The sequence below is a fragment of the Ranitomeya imitator genome, chromosome 3, assembly GCF_032444005.1.
Source record: "Ranitomeya imitator isolate aRanImi1 chromosome 3, aRanImi1.pri, whole genome shotgun sequence".
Classification (NCBI taxonomy): domain Eukaryota; kingdom Metazoa; phylum Chordata; class Amphibia; order Anura; family Dendrobatidae; genus Ranitomeya; species Ranitomeya imitator.
In genome coordinates, this window is record NC_091284.1 from 549,698,851 (window position 1) to 549,719,931 (window position 21,081).

Consider the following 21,081-nt stretch of genomic DNA (forward strand, 5'->3'; position numbering starts at 1 on the left):
TGGAAAATACAGAGTGAAAAGATTAAAGTTAGCAAACGGAATTACACAGTGACACATATCCGGCTCCAGTGTGTAAAAATTTGGAGACACGTCTTCAAAAACTGCTGGGAATTTGCCAGTTTGTTACACATATTGTGTGCAGAACTTAAAGGGAAATGGTCACGTAAAAAAATGCTATTAACCTGCAGATATGGGGTCAGTCAGTGGTAGGGGGCGTCGCTACAGCCGCTAATCACTATGCACTATGAGTGGTTACAGAAGCCACGCCTCTGACTGAAAGCCCAAGGCTGCCAGGAGGAATAAAGTTAATTTCCTCCCGGCAGCAGGGCTTTCAGTATGGGCGCCGGGCAGCTTCAGAACACTATTGACCTACAAAGTAACTCTGCAGGTTAAAAGCATTTTCTTACATGACAGGTTTCATTTTTTTGCCAAATTTGTGATGTGTAGGTATAGTTTACAGCCCAAAAAACTCCACTAACTGGATAAAATCATCAAAGTGGCAATGCTGTAGTGCAAAAGAAGGTGCCTCTATTTATTAATGCCAATCATGTCCAATGTATGTAAAGTCTCTCTGCTGTACAGAATCCAGAGCTGTAGTCCGGTCCCTGCTAGTAATTTTAGAGCAGCTGACTCTAGCTAAAGTCATCTACTTTCTTTGTGATCAGAGAGTTAGATCCGCCTTGACCAGATACACATTGAACATTTTTTTATTGCATGTTTTTTTCCTCTTAATTCTCAAAGTAAAGTATTAAATACATTTAATTCTCAAAGTAAAGTATTAAATAAATTCTTACTGCCAGTAAATTCTTACAATACAGCTGCTGTTAAGACCAGCAAAGGTTACAAATGGAATAAGGAAGTTTTAGGTTGTCATTTAACTTGATGCCACTTCTTCCCTGAAGGCTTAGAAATGAAAAGTCTACAAAAAGGAGTGAACAAGTTGTAACAAACACCCAAAATATGTCCACTGTAAGAGAACTGACTGTAAGGAAGAAAGACCAAAATATATGTCTAGACAAAGCACACTCAGGTTTTTTTTTCCATGGTTTAGGGCCTAATGTATATAATTTAAAAGGGTTTTCTCATCTTATTAAATTGCTAAAATTGCAAAATTCTTGTAAAAACAAGAAACTTCGCAATTTACCATTTAATAAAAATACATAAAAACAGATGGATTTTTATCTCTGTAGTGTACTGCTTGTTGCCAAGGTTCCCGGCCACCTCGGGGGTGGTTGATCCCCCAAGCAAGGAGTGCACGACTGCGAGCTGCTCGCTTTGCAGCATACAAGTGCTGTTCTGAAGCCGGCTGTATTGCTGAATCCGGCCAGCCTCAGTTCCTCCAATGGTAGCAGCATCAAGGAATGAACAATTCGGGCCAGCAGCTGTCATGTCGCTGGACCAAGCTGTCAATTTTCAGGAGATAGGAATATGAGATAATCCCTGTAAAGGGAATCTGTCAGCAGGTTTTTGCTATGTAATCTAAAGACAGCATGCTGTAGGGGTTAAAACACAGATTTCAGTGATGCCTCTCTTACCAGGCAACATGTTTTTGTTTGCTTGCAAATGCAATGACTGTTTTAGCACCAGTAGCTCATTATTGCTAAGACACATCAGCTTGTGCCTAAGTGGTTCAGCTACGCCTCCTGTGATGAGCAGCTCACTGTCTATAGACAGAGCCAGGTGTGGGCGGGGCTAGCTTTCTCAGCTCTGCTTCATTGCTATATCTAAAAATCCTGATTGTGTGAGAACCGCTGAAACCAGTAATGTAAGTGATATATTCAGCTTCTCTTTGCCTACTGTACATCAGGTTGCTCTCACATAAGGTGGCAAAAACATGCTGACACATTCCCTTAAAAACTACTGCAAAAGCTAATGTTTTATTTGCTTACAAGTCATCCACACATGCATGAAACTGGATGTAAGTACAGTAAAATTCTATTGATCCATTACCTGATGATCTGAAAGTACCACTATTCTAGCATGCAACATAGTTTGGTGCTTCATTTATAGAAAATAATCTGCTAGGCTTGTGGAAATCAGGACTATATGTCATATTCCAGCATTAGTCTTGGCGGACATTATCTGTACATTAGGCAGACCAGTAAAGTGCAGGAGTGTCAGAGTTATCAATTACATGGAGAATATACAGCTCTGGCAAAAATTAACCCCTTTCTGACATCGGACGTACTATCCCGTCGAGGTGGGGTGGGACCCCATGACCACGGACGGGATAGTACGTCCAGCGCGATCGGCGGCGCTCACGGGGGGAGCGCGGGCGATCGCGGCTGGGTGTCAGCTGCCTATCGCAGCTGACATCTGGCACTATGTGCCAGGAGCGGTCACGGACCGCTCCCGGCACATTAACCCCCGGCACACCGCGATCAAAAATGATCGCGATGTGCCGGCGGTGCAGGGAAGCATCGCGCAGGGAGGGGGCTCCCTGCGGGCTTCCCTGAGCCCCCCGCAGCAACGCGATGTGATCGCGTTGCTGCGAGGGTCTTACCTCCCTCCCTGCTTGTTCCAGGCCCGGATCCAAAATGGCCGCGGATCCGGGTCCTGCAGGGAGGGAGGTGGCTTCACAGAGCCTGCTCAGAGCAGGCACTGTGAAGCAGCCTGCACTGCTCTCAGATCGGTGATCTGACAGAGTGCTGTGCACACTGTCAGATCACTGATCTGTGATGTCCCCCCCTGGGACAATGTAAAAAAGTCAAAAAAAAAATTTCAAAATGTGTAAAAAAATATAAAAAAAATATTCCTAAATAATGAAAAAAAAAATATATACATTATTCCCCTAAATACATTTCTTTATCTAAATAAAAAAAAAAACAATAAAAGTACACATATTTAGTATCGCCGCGTCCGTAACGGCCCGACCTATGAAACTGGCCCACTAGTTAACCCCTTCAGTAAACACCGTAAGAAAAAAAAAAAAAAAAACGCGGCAAAAAACAACGCTTTATTATCATACCGCCGAACAAAAAGTGGAATAACACGCGATCAAAAAGACAGATATAAATAACCATGAAACCGCTGAAAGCGTCATCTTGTCCCGCAAAAAACGAGCTGCCATACAGCATCATCAGCAAAAAAAAAAAAAGGTATAGTCCTGAGAATAAAGCGATGCTAAAATAATTATTTTTTCTATAAAATAGTTTTTATCGTATAAAAGCGCCAAAACATAAAAAAATGATATAAATGAGGTGTCGCTGTAATCGTACTGACCCGAAGAATAAAACTGATTTATCAATTTTACCAAACGCGGAACGGTATAAACGCCTCCCCCAAAAGAAATTCATGAATAGCTGGTTTTTGGTCATTCTGCCTCACAAAAATCGGAATAAAAAGCGATCAAAAAATGTAACGTGCCCGAAAATGTTACCAATAAAAACGGCAACTCGTCTCGCAAAAAACAAGACCTCACATGACTCTGTGAACCAAAATAAGGAAAAATTATAGCTCTCAAAATGTGGTAACGCAAAAAATATTTTTTGCAATAAAAAGCGTCTTTCAGTGTGTGACGGCTGCCAATCATAAAAATCCGCTAAAAAACCCGCTATAAAAGTAAATCAAACCCCCCTTCATCACCCCCTTAGATAGGGAAAAATTAAAAAAATGGGCTAGGGTTAGGGCTAGGGCTAGGGTTAGGGCTACGGTTAGGGTTAGGGCTAGGGTTAGGGTTAGGGCTAGGGTTAGGGTTAAGGCTACAGTTAGGGTTGGGGCTAAAGTTACGGTTAGGGTTTAGATTACATTTACAGTTGGGAATAGGGTTGGGATTAGGGTTAGGGGTGTGTCTCGGTTAGAGGTGTGGTTAGGGTTACTGTTGGGATTAGGGTTAGGGGTGTGTTTGGATTAGGGTTTCAGTTATAATTGGGGGGTTTCCACTGTTTAGGCACATCAGGGGCTCTCCAAACGCGACATGGCGTCCGATCTCAATTCCAGCCAATTCTGCGTTGAAAAAGTAAAACAGTGCTTCTTCCCTTCCGAGCTCTCCCGTGTGCCCAAACAGGGGTTTACCCCAACATATGGGGTATCAGTGTACTCAGGACAAATAGGACAACAACTCTTGGGGTCCAATTTCTCCTGTTACCCTTGGGAAAATACAAAACTGGAGGCTAAAAAATAATTTTTGTGGGAAAAAAAAAGATTTTTTATTTTCACGGCTCTGCGTTATAAACTGTAGCGAAACACTTGGGGGTTCAAAGTTCTCACAACACATCTAGATAAGTTCCATGGGGGGTCTAGTTTCCAATATGGGGTCACTTTTGGGGGATTTCTACTGTTTAGGTACATTAGGGGTTCTGCAAACACAATGTGACGCCTGCAGACTATTCCATCTAAGTCTGCATTCCAAATGGCACTCCTTCCCTTCCGAGCCCTCCCATGCGCCCAAACGGTGGTTCCCCCCCACATATGGGGTATCAGCGTACTCAGGACAAATTGGACGACAACTTTTGGGGTCAAATTTCTCCTCTTACCCACGGGAAAATACAAAACTGGGGGCTAAAAAATAATTTTGGGGGGAAAGATTTTTTTTTTTATTTTCACGGCTCTGCGTTACAAACTGTAGTGAAACACTTGGGGGTTCAAAGCTCTCACAATACATCTAGATGAGTTCCTTAGGGGGTCTAGTTTCCAAAATGGTGTCACTTGTGGGGGGTTTCTACTGTTTCGGTACATTAGGGGCTCTGCAAATGCAATGTGACACCTGCAGACCATTCCATCTAAGTCTGCATTCCAAATGGAGCTCCTTCCCTTCCGAGCCCTCCCATGCGCCCAAACAGTGGTTCCCCCCCACATATGGGGTATCAGCGCACTCAGGACAAATTGGACAACAAATTTTGGGGTCCAATTTCTCCTGTTACCCTCGGGAAAATACAAAACTGGGGGCTAAAAAATAATTTTTGTGGGAAAAAATTTTTGTTTTATTTTTACGGCTCTCCATTATAAACTTCTGTGAAGCCCTTGGTGGGTCAAAGTGCTCACGACACACGTAGATAAGTTCCTTAGGGGGTCTACTTTCCAAAATGGTGTGACTTATGGGGGGTTTCAATGTTTAGGCACATCAGTGGCTCTCCAAACGCAACATGGCGTCCCATTTCAATTCCTGTCAATTTTGCATTGAAAAGTCAAACGGCGCTCCTTCCCTTCCGAGCTCTCCCATCCGCCCAAACAGTGGTTTACCCGCACATATGTGGTATCAGCGTACTCAGGACAAATTGTACAACAACTTTTGGGGTCCAATTTCTTCTCTTACCCTTGGGAAAATAAAAAATTTGGGGCGAAAAGATAATTTTTGTGAAAAAATATGATTTTTTATTTTTACGGTTCTACATTATAAACTTCTGTGAAGCACTTGGTGGGTCAAAGTGCTCACCACACCTCTAGATAAGTTCCTTAGGGGGTTGTTATGAACAGGTGATTCAGAACCACAATGGACCTAGTGGTTAAGAGCACACAAAGTGACCTGATAGTTACTAACATAGGACGAGCTCTGAGACGTGGGAACTCTGCTGACCGCAATCCCTAATCCTATCATACCACACTAGAGGTAGCCGTGGATTGCGCCTAACGCTCCCTATGCAACTCGGCACAGCCTGAGAAACTAACTAGCCCTGAAGATAGAAAAATAAGCCTACCTTGCCTCAGAGAAATTCCCCAAAGGAAAAGGCAGCCCCCCACATATAATGACTGTGAGTTAAGATGAAAATACAAACACAGAGATGAAATAGATTTTAGCAAAGTGAGGCCCGACTTACTGAATAGACCAAGGATAGGAAAGATAGCTTGCGGTCAGCACAAAAACCTACAAACAACGACGCAGAGGGGGCAAAAAGACCCTCCGCACCGACTAACGGTACGGAGGTGCTCCCTCTGCGTCTCAGAGCTTCCAGCAAGCAAGAAAAACCAATATAGCAAGCTGGACAGAAAATATAGCAAACAAAAGTAACACAAGCAGAACTTAGCTTATGCAGGGCAGACAGGCCAAAAGAACGATCCAGGAGAGAGCCAGACCAATACTGGAACATTGACTGGAGGCCAGGAACAAAGAACTAGGTGGAGTTAAATAGAGCAGCACCTAACGACTTAACCTCGTCACCTGAGGAAGGAAACTCAGAAGCCGCAGCCCCACTCACATCCACCAGCGGAAGCTCATAGACAGAACCAGCCGAAGTACCACTCATGACCACAGGAGGGAGCTTGACCACAGAATTCACAACAGTACCCCCCCCTTGAGGAGGGGTCACCGAACCCTCACCAGAGCCCCCAGGCCGACCAGGATGAGCCAAATGAAAGGCACGAACCAGATCGGCAGCATGAACATCAGAGGCAAAGACCCAGGAATTATCTTCCTGACCATAACCCTTCCACTTAACCAGGTACTGAAGTTTCCGTCTCGAAATACGAGAATCCAAAATCTTCTCCACTATATACTCCAACTCCCCTTCAACCAAATCCGGGGCAGGAGGATCAACGGATGGAACCACAGGTGCCACGTATCTCCGCAACAATGACCTATGGAATACGTTATGGATGGAAAAAGAAGCTGGAAGGGTCAAACGAAAAGACACAGGATTAAGAACCTCAGAAATCCTATACGGACCAATGAAACGAGGCTTAAACTTAGGAGAGGAAACTTTCATAGGAATATAACGAGATGACAACCAAACCAAATCCCCAACACGAAGTCGGGGACCCACACAGCGCCTGTGGTTAGCGAAACGTTGAGCCTTATCCTGAGACAATGTCAAATTGTCCACCACATGAGTCCAAATCTGCTGCAACCTATCCACCACAGTATCCACACCAGGACAGTCAGAAGACTCAACCTGCCCTGAAGAGAAACGAGGATGGAAACCAGAATTGCAAAAAAACGGCAAAACCAAAGTAGCCGAGCTGGCCCGATTATTAAGGGCGAACTCAGCCAAAGGCAAAAAAGACACCCAATCATCCTGATCGGCAGAAACAAAACATCTCAGATATGTTTCCAAGGTCTGATTGGTTCGTTCAGTCTGGCCATTAGTCTGAGGATGGAAAGCCGAGGAAAAAGACAAATCAATGCCCATCCTACCACAAAAGGCTCGCCAAAACCTCGAAACAAACTGGGAACCTCTGTCAGAAACGATGTTCTCCGGAATGCCATGTAAACGAACCACATGCTGGAAGAACAATGGTACCAAATCAGAGGAGGAAGGCAATTTAGACAAGGGTACCAAATGGACCATCTTCGAGAAGCGACCACAAACAACCCAAATGACCAACATTTTTTGAGAGACGGGGAGATCCGAAATAAAATCCATAGAGATATGTGTCCAGGGCCTCTTCGGGACTGGCAAGGGCAAAAGCAACCCACTGGCACGAGAACAGCAGGGCTTAGCCCGAGCACAAATCCCACAGGACTGCACAAACGAACGCACATCCCGCGACAGAGACGGCCACCAAAAGGATCTAGCCACCAAATCTCTGGTACCAAAGATTCCAGGATGACCAGCCAACACCGAACAATGAACCTCAGAGATAACTCTACTCGTCCATTTATCAGGGACAAACAGTTTCTCCGCTGGGCAACGGTCAGGTCTATTAGCCTGAAATTTTTGCAGCACCCGCCGCAAATCAGGGGAGATGGCAGACAAAATTACCCCCTCTTTGAGAATACCCGCCGGCTCAGACAAACCCGGAGAGTCGGGCACAAAACTCCTAGACAGGGCATCCGCCTTCACATTTTTAGAGCCCGGAAGGTACGAAACCACAAAGTCAAAACGGGAGAAAAACAGTGACCAACGAGCCTGTCTAGGATTCAACCGTTTGGCAGACTCGAGATAAGTCAAGTTCTTGTGATCAGTCAAGACCACCACACGATGCTTAGCTCCTTCAAGCCAATGACGCCACTCCTCGAATGCCCACTTCATGGCCAGCAACTCTCGATTGCCAACATCATAATTACGCTCAGCAGGCGAAAACTTCCTGGAAAAGAAGGCGCATGGTTTCATCACCGAGCCATCAGAACTTCTTTGCGACAAAACAGCCCCTGCTCCAATCTCAGAAGCATCAAACTCGAACTGGAACGGGAGCGAAACATCTGGTTGACACAACACAGGGGCAGAAGAAAAACGACGCTTCAACTCTTGAAAAGCTTCCACAGCAGCAGAAGACCAATTGACCACATCAGCACCCTTCTTGGTTAAATCAGTCAACGGTTTAGCAATACTAGAAAAATTATTGATGATGCGACGATAAAAATTAGCAAAGCCCAGGAACTTTTGCAGACTCTTCAGAGATGTCGGCTGAGTCCAATCATAAATGGCCTGAACTTTAACAGGGTCCATCTCGATAATAGAAGGGGAAAAAATAAAACCCAAAAATGAAACCTTCTGAACACCAAAGAGACACTTTGACCCCTTCACAAACAAAGAATTCGCACGCAGGACCTGGAACACCATTCTGACCTGCTTCACGTGAGACTCCCAATCATCCGAGAAGACCAAAATATCATCCAAGTATACAATCAGGAATTTATCCAGGTACTCTCGGAAGATGTCATGCATAAAGGACTGAAACACTGATGGAGCATTAGAAAGCCCGAATGGCATAACCAGGTACTCAAAATGGCCCTCGGGCGTATTAAATGCTGTTTTCCATTCATCGCCCTGTTTAATGCGCACAAGATTATACGCACCACGAAGATCTATCTTGGTGAACCAACTAGCCCCCTTAATCCGAGCAAACAAATCAGACAGCAGCGGCAAGGGGTACTGAAATTTGACCGTGATTTTATTTAGAAGGCGGTAATCAATACAAGGTCTCAGCGAACCATCCTTCTTGGCCACAAAAAAGAACCCTGCTCCCAATGGCGACGACGACGGGCGAATATGACCCTTCTCCAAGGATTCCTTTACGTAACTCCGCATAGCGGCGTGCTCAGGCACAGACAAATTAAACAGTCAACCTTTAGGAAACTTACTACCAGGAATCAAATCGATAGCACAATCACAATCCCTATGCGGAGGTAGGGCACTGGACTTGGGCTCATCAAATACATCCCGGTAATCCGACAAGAACTCTGGGACCTCAGAAAGGGTGGATGATGAAATAGACAGAAATGGAACATCACCATGTACCCCCTGACAACCCCAGCTGGACACAGACATTGATTTCCAATCCAATACTGGGTTATGGACTTGTAGCCATGGCAACCCCAACACGACCACATCATGCAGATTATGCAACACCAAAAAGCGAATATCCTCCTGATGTGCAGGAGCCATGCACATGGTCAGCTGGGTCCAGTACTGAGGCTTATTCTTGGCCAAAGGCGTAGCATCAATTCCTCTCAATGGAATAGGATACTGCAAGGGCTCCAAGAAAAACCCACAGCGCCTAGCATACTCCAAGTCCATCAAATTCAGGGCAGCGCCTGAATCCACAAATGCCATGACAGAATAGGATGACAAAGAGCAGATCAAAGTAACGGACAAAAGAAATTTCGACTGTACCGTACCAATGGTGGCAGACCTAGCGAACCGCTTAGTGCGCTTAGGACAATCGGAGATAGCATGAGTGGAATCACCACAGTAAAAACACAGCCCATTCCGTCATCTGTGTTCTTGCCGTTCAGCTCTGGTCAAGGTCCTATTGCATTGCATAGGCTCAGGTTTATGCTCAGATAATACCGCCAAATGGTGCACAGTTTTACGCTCACGTAAGCGTCGATCGATCTGAATGGCCAAAGACATAGACTCATTCAGACCAGCAGGCATAGGAAATCCCACCATGACATCCTTAAGGGCTTCAGAGAGACCCTTTCTGAAAATTGCTGCCAGAGCACATTCATTCCATTGAGTGAGCACAGACCACTTCCTAAATTTCTGACAATATATCTGTACCTCATCCTGACCCTGACACAGAGCCAGCAAGATTTTCTCTGCCTGATCCACTGAATTAGGTTCATCATAAAGCAACCCGAGCGCCAGAAAAAACGCATCAATATCACATAATGCAGGATCTCCTGGCGCAAGGGAAAATGCCCAGTCTTGAGGGTCGCCACGTAATAAAGAAATAATGATCTTTACTTGTTGAACTGGGTCACCAGAGGAGCGGGGTTTCAAAGCCAGAAATAGTTTACAATTATTTTTGAAATTCAGAAACTTAGCTCTATCTCCAGAAAATAACTCAGGAATAGGAATTTTAGGTTCTAACATAGGATTCTGAACCACTAAATCTTGAATGTTCTGAACACTTATAGCGAGATTATCCATCAAAGAGGACAGACCTTGAATGTCCATGTCTACACCTGTGTTCTGAACCACCCTGATGTAAAGGGGAAAAGAAAGACAAAACACAGTGCAAAGAAAAAAAAATGGTCTCAGAACTTCTCTTTTCCCTCTATTGAGAAGCATTAGTACTTTAGGCCTCCAGTACTGTTATGAACAGGTGATTCAGAACCACAATGGACCTAGTGGTTAAGAGCACACAAAGTGACCTGATAGTTACTAACATAGGACGAGCTCTGAGACGTGGGAACTCTGCTGACCGCATTCCCTAATCCTATCATACCACACTAGAGGTAGCCGTGGATTGCGCCTCACGCTCCCTATGCAACTCGGCACAGCCTGAGAAACTAACTAGCCCTGAAGATAGAAAAATAAGCCTACCTTGCCTCAGAGAAATTCCCCAAAGGAAAAGGCAGCCCCCCACATATAATGACTGTGAGTTAAGATGAAAATACAAACACAGAGATGAAATAGATTTTAGCAAAGTGAGGCCCGACTTACTGAATAGACCGAGGATAGGAAAGATAGCTTGCGGTCAGCACAAAAACCTACAAACAACCACGCAGAGGGGGCAAAAAGACCCTGCGCACCGACTAACGGTACGGAGGTGCTCCCTCTGCGTCTCAGAGCTTCCAGCAAGCAAGAAAAACCAATATAGCAAGCTGGACAGAAAATATAGCAAACAAAAGTAACACAAGCAGAACTTAGCTTATGCAGGGCAGACAGGCCACAAGAACGATCCAGGAGAGAGCCAGACCAATACTGGAACATTGACTGGAGGCCAGGAACAAAGAACTAGGTGGAGTTAAATAGAGCAGCACCTAACGACTTAACCTCGTCACCTGAGGAAGGAAACTCAGAAGCCGCAGCCCCACTCACATCCACCAGCGGAAGCTCATAGACAGAACCAGCCGAAGTACCACTCATGACCACAGGAGGGAGCTTGACCACAGAATTCACTACAGGGGGTCTACTTTCCAAAATGGTGTCACTTGTGGGGGTTTCAATGTTTAGGCACATCAGGGGCTTTCCAAACGCAACATGGCGTCCGATCTCAATTCCTGTCAATTTTGCATTGAAAAGTCAAACGGCGTTCCTTCCCTTCCGAACTCTCCCATCCGCCCAAACAGTGGTTTACCCCCACATACGGGGTATCAGCGTACTCAGGACAAATTGTACAACAACTTTTGGGGTCCAATTTCTTCTCTTACCCTTGGGAAACTAAAAAATTGGGGGCGGAAAGTTAATTTTTGTGAAAAAATATGATTTTTTATTTTTACGGTTCTACATTATAAACTTCTGTGAAGCACTTGGTGGGTCAAAGTGCTCACCACACCTGTCATGATCCCAATGGCAGGGGATCACAAAAGGACAAGCACAAAAACAAAACAAGCTCTAGGGTGATGGAACCTGAGCTGACCGCGATCCTGAACCTAAACACACAACTAGCAGTAGCAGGGGAACGTGCCTACGATGATTCCTAGACGTCTCGCGCCAGCCGAAGGATTAACTTCCCCTATTAGAAGAAACACAGACCTCACTTGCCTCCAGAGAAACACCCCACAGAAATAGCAGCCCCCCACATGTAATAACGGTGAAATGAGAGGAAAGCACATACGTAGTTATGAAAATAGAATCAGCAAAAATGAGGCCCGCTAAAGCTAGATAGCAGAGGATACAAAAGTGAACTGCGCGGTCAGCGAAAAACCCTTCAAAAAACCATCCTGAAATTACTTGAACTCATGTGCCAACTCATGGAACATGAGGAGTAATTTCAGCCCACTAGAGCAACCAGCAGCAAGGAATCACATATCAGCAAGCTGGACTAAGACAAAAATAAAGCAAAACGTGGAACAGGAAAATCAAAACTTAGCTTGTCCTGAAGATAACAGACGCAGGGAGCAGAGGTAAAAAGACACGCTGATTACATTGATAGCCGGCGAGGAAATGACAAAAAGGCCAGGTTAAATAGGAAACTCTCATAACCTGATGGAACAGGTGGACACCAGAGACCGCAGAGAACACAAGTCACCCAGTACCATCAGTAACCACCAGAGGGAGCCCAAAAACAGAACTCACAACAGTACCCCCCCCTTGAGGAGGGGTCACCGAACCCTCACAAGAACCACCAGGGCGACCAGGATGAGCCCTATGAAAAGCACGGACCAAATCGGCAGCATGAACATCAGAGGCAATCACCCAAGAATTATCCTCCTGACCATAACCCTTCCACTTGACCAAATACTGGAGTTTCCGTCTGGAAACACGAGAATCCAAGATCTTCTCCACAACATACTCCAATTCACCCTCCACCAGCACCGGAGCAGGAGGCTCAAGCGAAGGAACAACAGGTACCTCATACTTCCGCAACAACGACCGATGGAACACATTATGAATAGCAAACGATGCCAGGAGATCCAAACGAAACGACACAGGGTTAAGAATTTCCAAGATCCTATAGGGACCGATGAACCAAGGCTTGAACTTAGGAGAAGAGACCTTCATAGGAACAAAACGAGAAGACAACCACACCAAGTCCCCAACAAGAAGTCGAGGACCCACGCGGCGACGGCGATTAGCAAACTGCTGAGCCCTCTCCTGGGACAACTTCAAATTGTCCACCACATGACTCCAAATCCGATGTAACCTATCCACCACCATGTCCACTCCAGGACAATCAGAAGGCTCCACCTGACCAGAGGAAAAACGAGGATGAAACCCCGAATTACAAAAGAAAGGAGAAACCAAGGTAGCAGAACTAGCCCGATTATTAAGGGCAAACTCGGCAAGCGGCAAAAAGGAAACCCAGTCATCTTGATCAGCAGAAACAAAACACCTTAAATAAGTTTCTAAAGTCTGATTAGTTTGTTCCGTCTGGCCATTCGTCTGGGGATGGAATGCAGACGAAAAGGACAAATCAATGCCCATCTTAGCACAGAACGTCCGCCAAAATCTAGACACAAACTGGGATCCCCTGTCAGAAACGATGTTCTCCGGAATGCCATGCAAACGGACCACGTTTTGAAAAAACAGAGGGACCAACTCAGAGGAGGAAGGTAACTTAGGCAAGGGTACCAGATGAACCATCTTAGAAAAGCGGTCACACACAACCCATATGACGGACATTTTTTGAGAGACAGGGAGATCCGAAATAAAGTCCATGGAAATGTGCATCCAAGGCCTCTTCGGGATAGGCAAAGGTGACAACAATCCACTGGCCCGAGAACAACAAGGCTTAGCCCGAGCGCAAACTCCACAAGACTGCACGAAAGAACGCACATCCCTCGACAAGGAAGGCCACCAAAAAGACCTGGCCACCAAGTCTCTAGTACCAAATATTCCAGGATGACCTGCCAACACAGAAGAATGGACCTCGGAGATGACTCTACTGGTCCAATTATCCGGAACAAACAGTCTTTCCGGCGGACAACGATCAGGTTTATCCGCCTGAAACTCCTGCAAAGCACGTCGCAAGTCTGGGGAGACAGCCGACAAAATCACCCCATCCCTAAGGATACCAGTGGGCTCAGAATTTCCAGGGGAGTCAGGCACAAAACTCCTAGAAAGAGCATCCGCCTTCACATTCTTTGAACCTGGCAGGTATGAAACCACAAAATTGAAACGGGAGAAAAACAGTGACCAACGAGCCTGTCTAGGATTCAGACGCTTGGCAGACTCAAGGTACATCAAATTTTTGTGAGCAGTCAAGACCAGCACACGATGTCTAGCACCCTCAAGCCAATGACGCCACTCCTCAAATGCCCACTTCATGGCCAAAAGCTCCCGATTACCAACATCATAATTCCGTTCAGCGGGCGAAAATTTTCTAGAAAAGAACGCACATGGCTTCATCACTGAGCCATCGGAGCTTCTCTGTGACAAAACCGCCCCCGCTCCGATCTCGGAAGCATCAACCTCAACCTGAAAAGGAAGCGACGTATCTGGCTGACGCAACACAGGAGCAGAAGAAAACCGGTGCTTAAGTTCCTGAAAGGCCTCCACAGCCGCAGGAGACCAATCAGTAACATCAGCACCCTTCTTAGTCAAATCCGTCAAAGGCTTAACAACACTAGAAAAATTAGTTATGAAGCGACGATAAAAATTAGCAAAGCCCAAGAACTTCTGTAGACTCTTAAGAGATGTAGGCTGCGTCCAGTCACAAATAGCCTGAACCTTGACGGGATCCATCTCAATAGTAGAAGGGGAAAAAATATACCCCAAAAAGGAAATCTTCTGGACTCCAAAGAGACATTTAGAACCCTTTACAAACAAAGAATTGGCCCGCAGGACCTGAAACACCTTCCTGACCTGCTGAACATGAGACTCCCAGTCATCAGAAAAAACCAAAACATCATCCAAATACACGATAATAAATTTATCCAGATATTCACGGAAAATATCGTGCATAAAAGACTGGAAGACAGAAGGAGCATTAGAAAGTCCAAAAGGCATCACCAAATACTCGAAATGGCCCTCAGGTGTATTAAATGCGGTTTTCCACTCATCACCCTGCCTTATCCGCACAAGATTATACGCACCCCGAAGATCAATCTTAGCGAACCATTTAGCCCCCTTAATGCGAGCGAACAAATCAGTCAACAATGGCAAAAGATACTGATATTTGACTGTAATCTTATTCAAAAGACGATAATCTATGCAAGGCCTCAAGGAACCATCTTTTTTGGCCACGAAAAAAAAACCTGCTCCCAAAGGGGACGAAGATGGACAGATATGTCCCTTTTCCAAGGACTCCTTAACATAATTCCGCATAGCAGTATGCTCTGGCACTGACAGATTGAACAAACGACCTTTAGGGAATTTACTGCCAGGAATCAAATCTATAGCACAATTGCAATCCCTGTGAGGAGGAAGCGAACTGAGCTTAGGCTCCTCAAAAACCTCCCGATAATCAGACAAAAATACCGGAACCTCAGAAGGAGTAGATGAAGCGATAGAAATCGGAGATGCATCATCATGAACCCCCTGACATCCCCAGCTTAACACAGACATTGTTTTCCAGTCTAGGACTGGGTTATGAGTTTGTAACCATGGCAGACCAAGCACTAAGACATCATGTAAATTATACAGTACCAGGAAGCGAATCACCTCCTGATGAACGGGAGTCATACGCATGGTCACTTGTGTCCAGTACTGAGGTTTATTCATAGCCAAAGGTGTAGAGTCAATTCCTTTCAAAGGAATAGGAACTTCCAGAGGTTCCAGACTAAACCCACAGCGATTGGCAAATGACCAATCCATAAGACTCAGGGCAGCGCCTGAATCCACATAGGCATCGACGGAAATGGATGATAATGAACAAATCAGAGTCACAGACAGAATGAACTTAGACTGTAAAGTACCAATGGCAACAGACTTATCAACCTTTTTTGTGCGTTTAGAGCATGCTGATATAACATGAGCTGAATCACCACAATAAAAACACAATCCATTTTTCCGCCTATAATTTTGCCGTTCACTTCTGGACTGAATTCTATCACATTGCATTATCTCAGGTGCCTGTTCAGAAGACACCGCCAAATGGTGCACAGGTTTGCGCTCCTGTAAACGCCGATCAATCTGAATAGCCATAGTCATGGACTCATTCAGACCTGTAGGCGCCGGGAACCCCACCATAACATCTTTAATGGCCTCAGAAAGGCCATCTCTAAATTTTGCAGCCAGAGCGCACTCATTCCACTGAGTAAGCACCGACCATTTCCGAAATTTCTGACAATATATTTCTGCTTCATCTTGCCCCTGAGAGAGAGCCAATAAAGCTTTTTCAGCCTGAATCTCTAGGTTAGGTTCCTCATAGAGCAAACCCAATGCCAGAAAAAACGCATCCACATTGAGCAACGCAGGATCCCCTGGTGCCAATGCAAATGCCCAATTCTGAGGGTCACCCCGCAGGAAAGATATAACAATCTTGACCTGCTGAGCAGGGTCTCCAGAGGAGCGAGATTTCAAAGAAAGAAACAACTTGCAATTGTTACTAAAATTCAGAAAACTAGACCTATCTCCAGAAAAAAACTCTAGGATAGGAATTCTAGGTTTAGGCATAGGCGTATGTACAACAAAATCTTGTATATTTTGAACCTTAGCAGCAAGATTATTCAGGCTGGAAGCCAAACTCTGGACGTCCATGATAAACAGCTGAGGTCAGAGCCATTCAAGGATTAAGAGGAGGAAAAAAAAACAGCCAAGCTGCAATTAAGGCTAGGCAGCAAACACTGAGGAGGGGAAAACAAAAAAAAAACAAAAAAAAAAAACTTCCTCAGACTACTTTTCCTCCTACTTCAGCCAAAACGATGACCAATTTTTTCTGGCCGGCTATACTGTCATGATCCCAATGGCAGGGGATCACAAAAGGACAAGCACAAAAACAAAACAAGCTCTAGGGTGATGGAACCTGAGCTGACCGCGATCCTGAACCTAAACACACAACTAGCAGTAGCCGGGGAACGTGCCTACGATGATTCCTAGATGTCTCGCGCCAGCCGAAGGATTAACTTCCCCTATTAGAAGAAACACAGACCTCACTTGCCTCCAGAGAAACACCCCACAGAAATAGCAGCCCCCCACATGTAATAACGGTGAAATGAGAGGAAAGCACATACGTAGTTATGAAAATAGAATCAGCAAAAATGAGGCCCGCTAAAGCTAGATAGCAGAGGATACAAAAGTGAACTGCGCGGTCAGCGAAAAACCCTTCAAAAAACCATCCTGAAATTACTTGAACTCATGTGCCAACTCATGGAACATGAGGAGTAATTTCAGCCCACTAGAGCAACCAGCAGCAAGGAATCACATATCAGCAAGCTGGACTAAGACAAAAATAAAGCAAAACGTGGAACAGGAAAATCAAAACTTAGCTTGTCCTGAAGATAACAGACGCAGGGAGCAGAGGTAAAAAGACACGCTGATTACATTGATAGCCGGCGAGGAAATGACAAAAAGGCCAGGTTAAATAGGAAACTCCCATAACCTGATGGAACAGGTGGACACCAGAGACCGCAGAGAACACAAGTCACCCAGTACCATCAGTAACCACCAGAGGGAGCCCAAAAACAGAACTCACAACACACACCTCTAGATAAATTCCTTAGGGGGTCTACTTTCCAAAATGGTGTCACTTGTGGGGGGTTTCAATGTTTAGGCACATCAGGGGCTCTCCAAACGAAACATGGCGTCCCATCTCAATTTCAGTAAATTTTGCATTGAAAAGTCAAATGGCGCTCCTTCACTTCCGAGCTCTGCCATGCGCCCAAACAGTGGTTTACCCCCACATTTGGGGTATTGTCGTACTCAGGACAAATTGTACAACAATGTTTGGGGTCCATTTTCTCCTGTTACCCTTGGTAAAATAAAACAAATTGGAGCTGAATTTAATTTTTTGTGAAAAAAAGTTAAATGTTCATTTTTATTTAAACATTCAAAAAATTCCTGTGAAGCACCAGAAGGGTTAATAAACTTCTTGAATATGGTTTTGAGCACCTTGAGGGGTGTAGTTTTTAGAATGGTGTCACACTTGGGTATTTTCTATCATATAGACCCCTCAAAATGACTTCAAATGAGATGTGGTCCCTAAAAAAAATGGTGTTGTAGAAATGAGAAATTGCTGGTCAACTTTTAACCCTTATAACTCCCTAACGAAAAAAAAATTTTGGTTCCAAAATTGTGCTGATGTAAAGTAGACATGTGGGAAATGTTATTTCTTAAGTATTTTGTGTGACATATCTCTGTGATTTAATTGCATAAAAATTCAAAGTTGGAAAATTGCGAAATTTTCATAATTTTCGCCAAATTTCAATTTTTTTCACAAATAAACGCAGGTACTATCAAAGAATTTTTACCATTGTCATGAAGTACAATATGTCACGAGAAAACAGTGTCAGAATCACTGGGATCCATTGAAGCGTTCCAGAGTTATAACCTCACAAAGGGACAGTGGTCAGAATTGTAAAAATTGGCCCGGTCATTAACGTACAAACCACCCTTGGGGGTAAAGGGGTTAAGAGACCGCGGTAAAATATTCAGTTCGTCTCATTTTTCTTTTTATAGGTATATTTTTGAGTAAAATGTAAATTGCTCTTTCATTCTATAAACTTTTGACAACATGTCTCCGAATTTCCAAGCAATAAATTTTGAATTTTTTTTTTCAGAAAAAGAGAAATGGTCAAAATTTAAAAAAAACAAAAACAGTGCTTTCAGACCTCAAATAATGCAAGGAAAACAAGTTCATAATCATTTAGAAACAACAATACTAATGTTTTAACTCAGGAAGAGTTCAGAAATGAATATTTTGTGGAATAACCATGATGTTTAATCACAGCTTTCATGCGTCTTGGCATTCTTTCCACCAGTCTTTCACACTGCTTCTGGCACAAAAATGTAAGCAGTTCTTCTTTACTTGATGGCTTGTGACTATGCATCATCCTCTTGATTACATTCCAGAGGTTTCCATGGGGTTCAGGTCTGGAGATTGGGCTGCCCAGGACAGGGTTTTGATCTGGTGGTCTCTTTATTTTTGCCAGAGATCATGACGTCTTATAAAGATGCATTGATTTCATTTGTTATTACTGTGATAAAAAAAGATGTTGATTTTTGCTGTTTGTAATGTTTTTAAGATTATATGTATTAGGATTATGTATATTGTGAATGATATAGATTTTATACATATCTGATGTCTGTTAATTGTTATGTATTGTAAGTATTTTATATGTGGGCTGTGGCTTGATAGTGATTGGTGCATGTTGTGCATACACACTATTTAAGCAAGTGCTTTACACAGTTTTGTGTACTTGACAAAGACCTATCGGTGGTTTTCATTAAGGCGGAAAAAAGTCCTTTTTTCATTACTACACCTGGATGGAGCGCTGTTCTTCTATTTTTTGATTGTTTGGACTGTCTGAGGGTTTGGACATGGAACGGGCGGGCGCCCCAATTCAGGGAGTGCTGTCAGCCTTTCTTTGTGTATTAAAAATCATGGTTATTCCACAAAATACTGATTTCTGAACTCCTCCTGAGTTAAAACATTAGTATTGTTGTTTCTAAATGATTATGAACTTGTTTTCTTTGCATTATTTGAGGTCTGAAAGCACTGTTTTTTTTTATTATTTTGACCATTTTTCTTTGTCAGAAAAAAAATACAAATTTATTGTTTGGAAATTCGGAGACATGTTGTCAGAAGTTTACAGACTAAAAGAACAATTTACATTTTAATTAAAAATATACCGTACCTATTAAGAGAAAAACCAGACAAACTGAACATTTTGCAGTGGTCTCTTAATTTTTGCCAGAGGTGTATTTGTGGACAGCATTGACTCTTCATTGACAAGGACCCATTGGGAAATCTGTGCTTAGATCTAATTTTCTTTCTATTGCAGTGATCTGACACCTTGGTTGTCTTGGAAATGAAGCAATTTCTGAAGTCTGCTGTAGACGGCATTATCAAGAAACAGAACACAGTTATTTATACATGAAACCTGCCGGAACACGGACTGCTCTGATTTGGATGATGTTCTCACCTGACAAGTATGCAAACTGTTTCTTCAGCTGATCCTCAATATCAGCAGCACACATCGGGAAGGTGTCCTGATGCATGATGTCATCTGGAAGATAGGAACAAAACATAGCAATTAAATCATTGAGAAGAGAAATCTAACAATACACTTCAAGATCACAGTTTGGTTTTACTTAAAAAAACAAACACAAAAAAAATAAATGTTTTTTTTAAATGCATGGTTATGGCACAATAAATGTTCCTAAAGTTCAAGCTGAAACAAATCCATTTGGGGGCAATGTTAGACTTGACCAAGGGTGGTAAGATTCATAAAACGTTATTAGACCTTATTAAAGGGACACTGTCACCTGAATTTGGAGGGAACAATCTTCAGCCATGGAGGCGGGGTTTTTGGGTGTTTGATTCACCCTTTCCTTACCTGCTGGCTGCAATATTGGATTGAAGTTAATTCTCTGTCCTCCATAGTACACGCCTGCGCAAGGCAAGATTGCACCTTGTGCAGGCATGTACTACGGAGGACAGAGAATGAACTTCAATCCAATGTTGCAGCCAGCGGGTAAGGAAAGGGTGAATCAAACACCCAAAAACCCCGCCTCCATGGCTGAAGATTGTTCCCTCCAAATTCAGGTGACAGTGTCCCTTTAAGCTTATGTCTTGCATGAGCAAAGATAAAAAGCTTTCAGATTCCCATTTTTGCTTTATGGGGCATAAACAATAGTAAAACAGAGCGCGCTCTTACGGTCCTTTCAAGAGGTCAAAAGTGCCAGTTTTTTTCTCTTATTTAAAATTCTTATTTTTAAAGCAGTCATATGGTTCCAGAAATATCAATTTTTTTTTATTTAGTTTGAATTTTTATGGTCTTTCCAAGGGGGTGTTGCTCATAATGCAATACTGCAATGCAGCCTAAAGACAAGCCCCTTAAGGATATAAAAGGCAGGGCTAAATGAAAAGGCCCATATCTCTACAACCATACGGAGGATTAAAACATAGAATAAAAGATGAATTCATCAGAGGAGCAGAAGGAATAATAGAAGACAAAAAGCTTGCCACTTTTCATCGGCTGCTTTAATATTTAGAGAAGGAAGCAGGATCTACGTCAGCAGGACAATCAGCTATGTAAAGGAGTTACACAGTTCTACAACACAAAATGGTAGGACATTTTAACGAATATTACTTAGAAAGTTGGTTACTTTAGGAGGCAAATCAACTATAAAAAAATTCAGTGCAAGAACATAAATATCCTTTTAAGATGGTCTGTATTAGTCTATGTTGACACTTTGCATTTTTGCT

General features: G+C 43.6%; 1 protein-coding gene across 4 annotated transcripts in view; it reads right to left on the minus strand.

Annotated features, from left to right (window-relative positions):
- The window catches only part of MCF2L (MCF.2 cell line derived transforming sequence like), a 398,998-nt gene that overhangs the window by 122,409 nt on the left and 255,508 nt on the right, over positions 1–21,081 (minus strand). For all 4 annotated transcript variants that reach the window (XM_069757895.1, XM_069757893.1, XM_069757896.1 and 1 more), the window contains one exon: positions 19,796–19,879. In XM_069757895.1, coding sequence (XP_069613996.1) covers positions 19,796–19,879 — 84 coding nt within the window. The remainder of the gene's footprint in view (positions 1–19,795; positions 19,880–21,081) is intronic.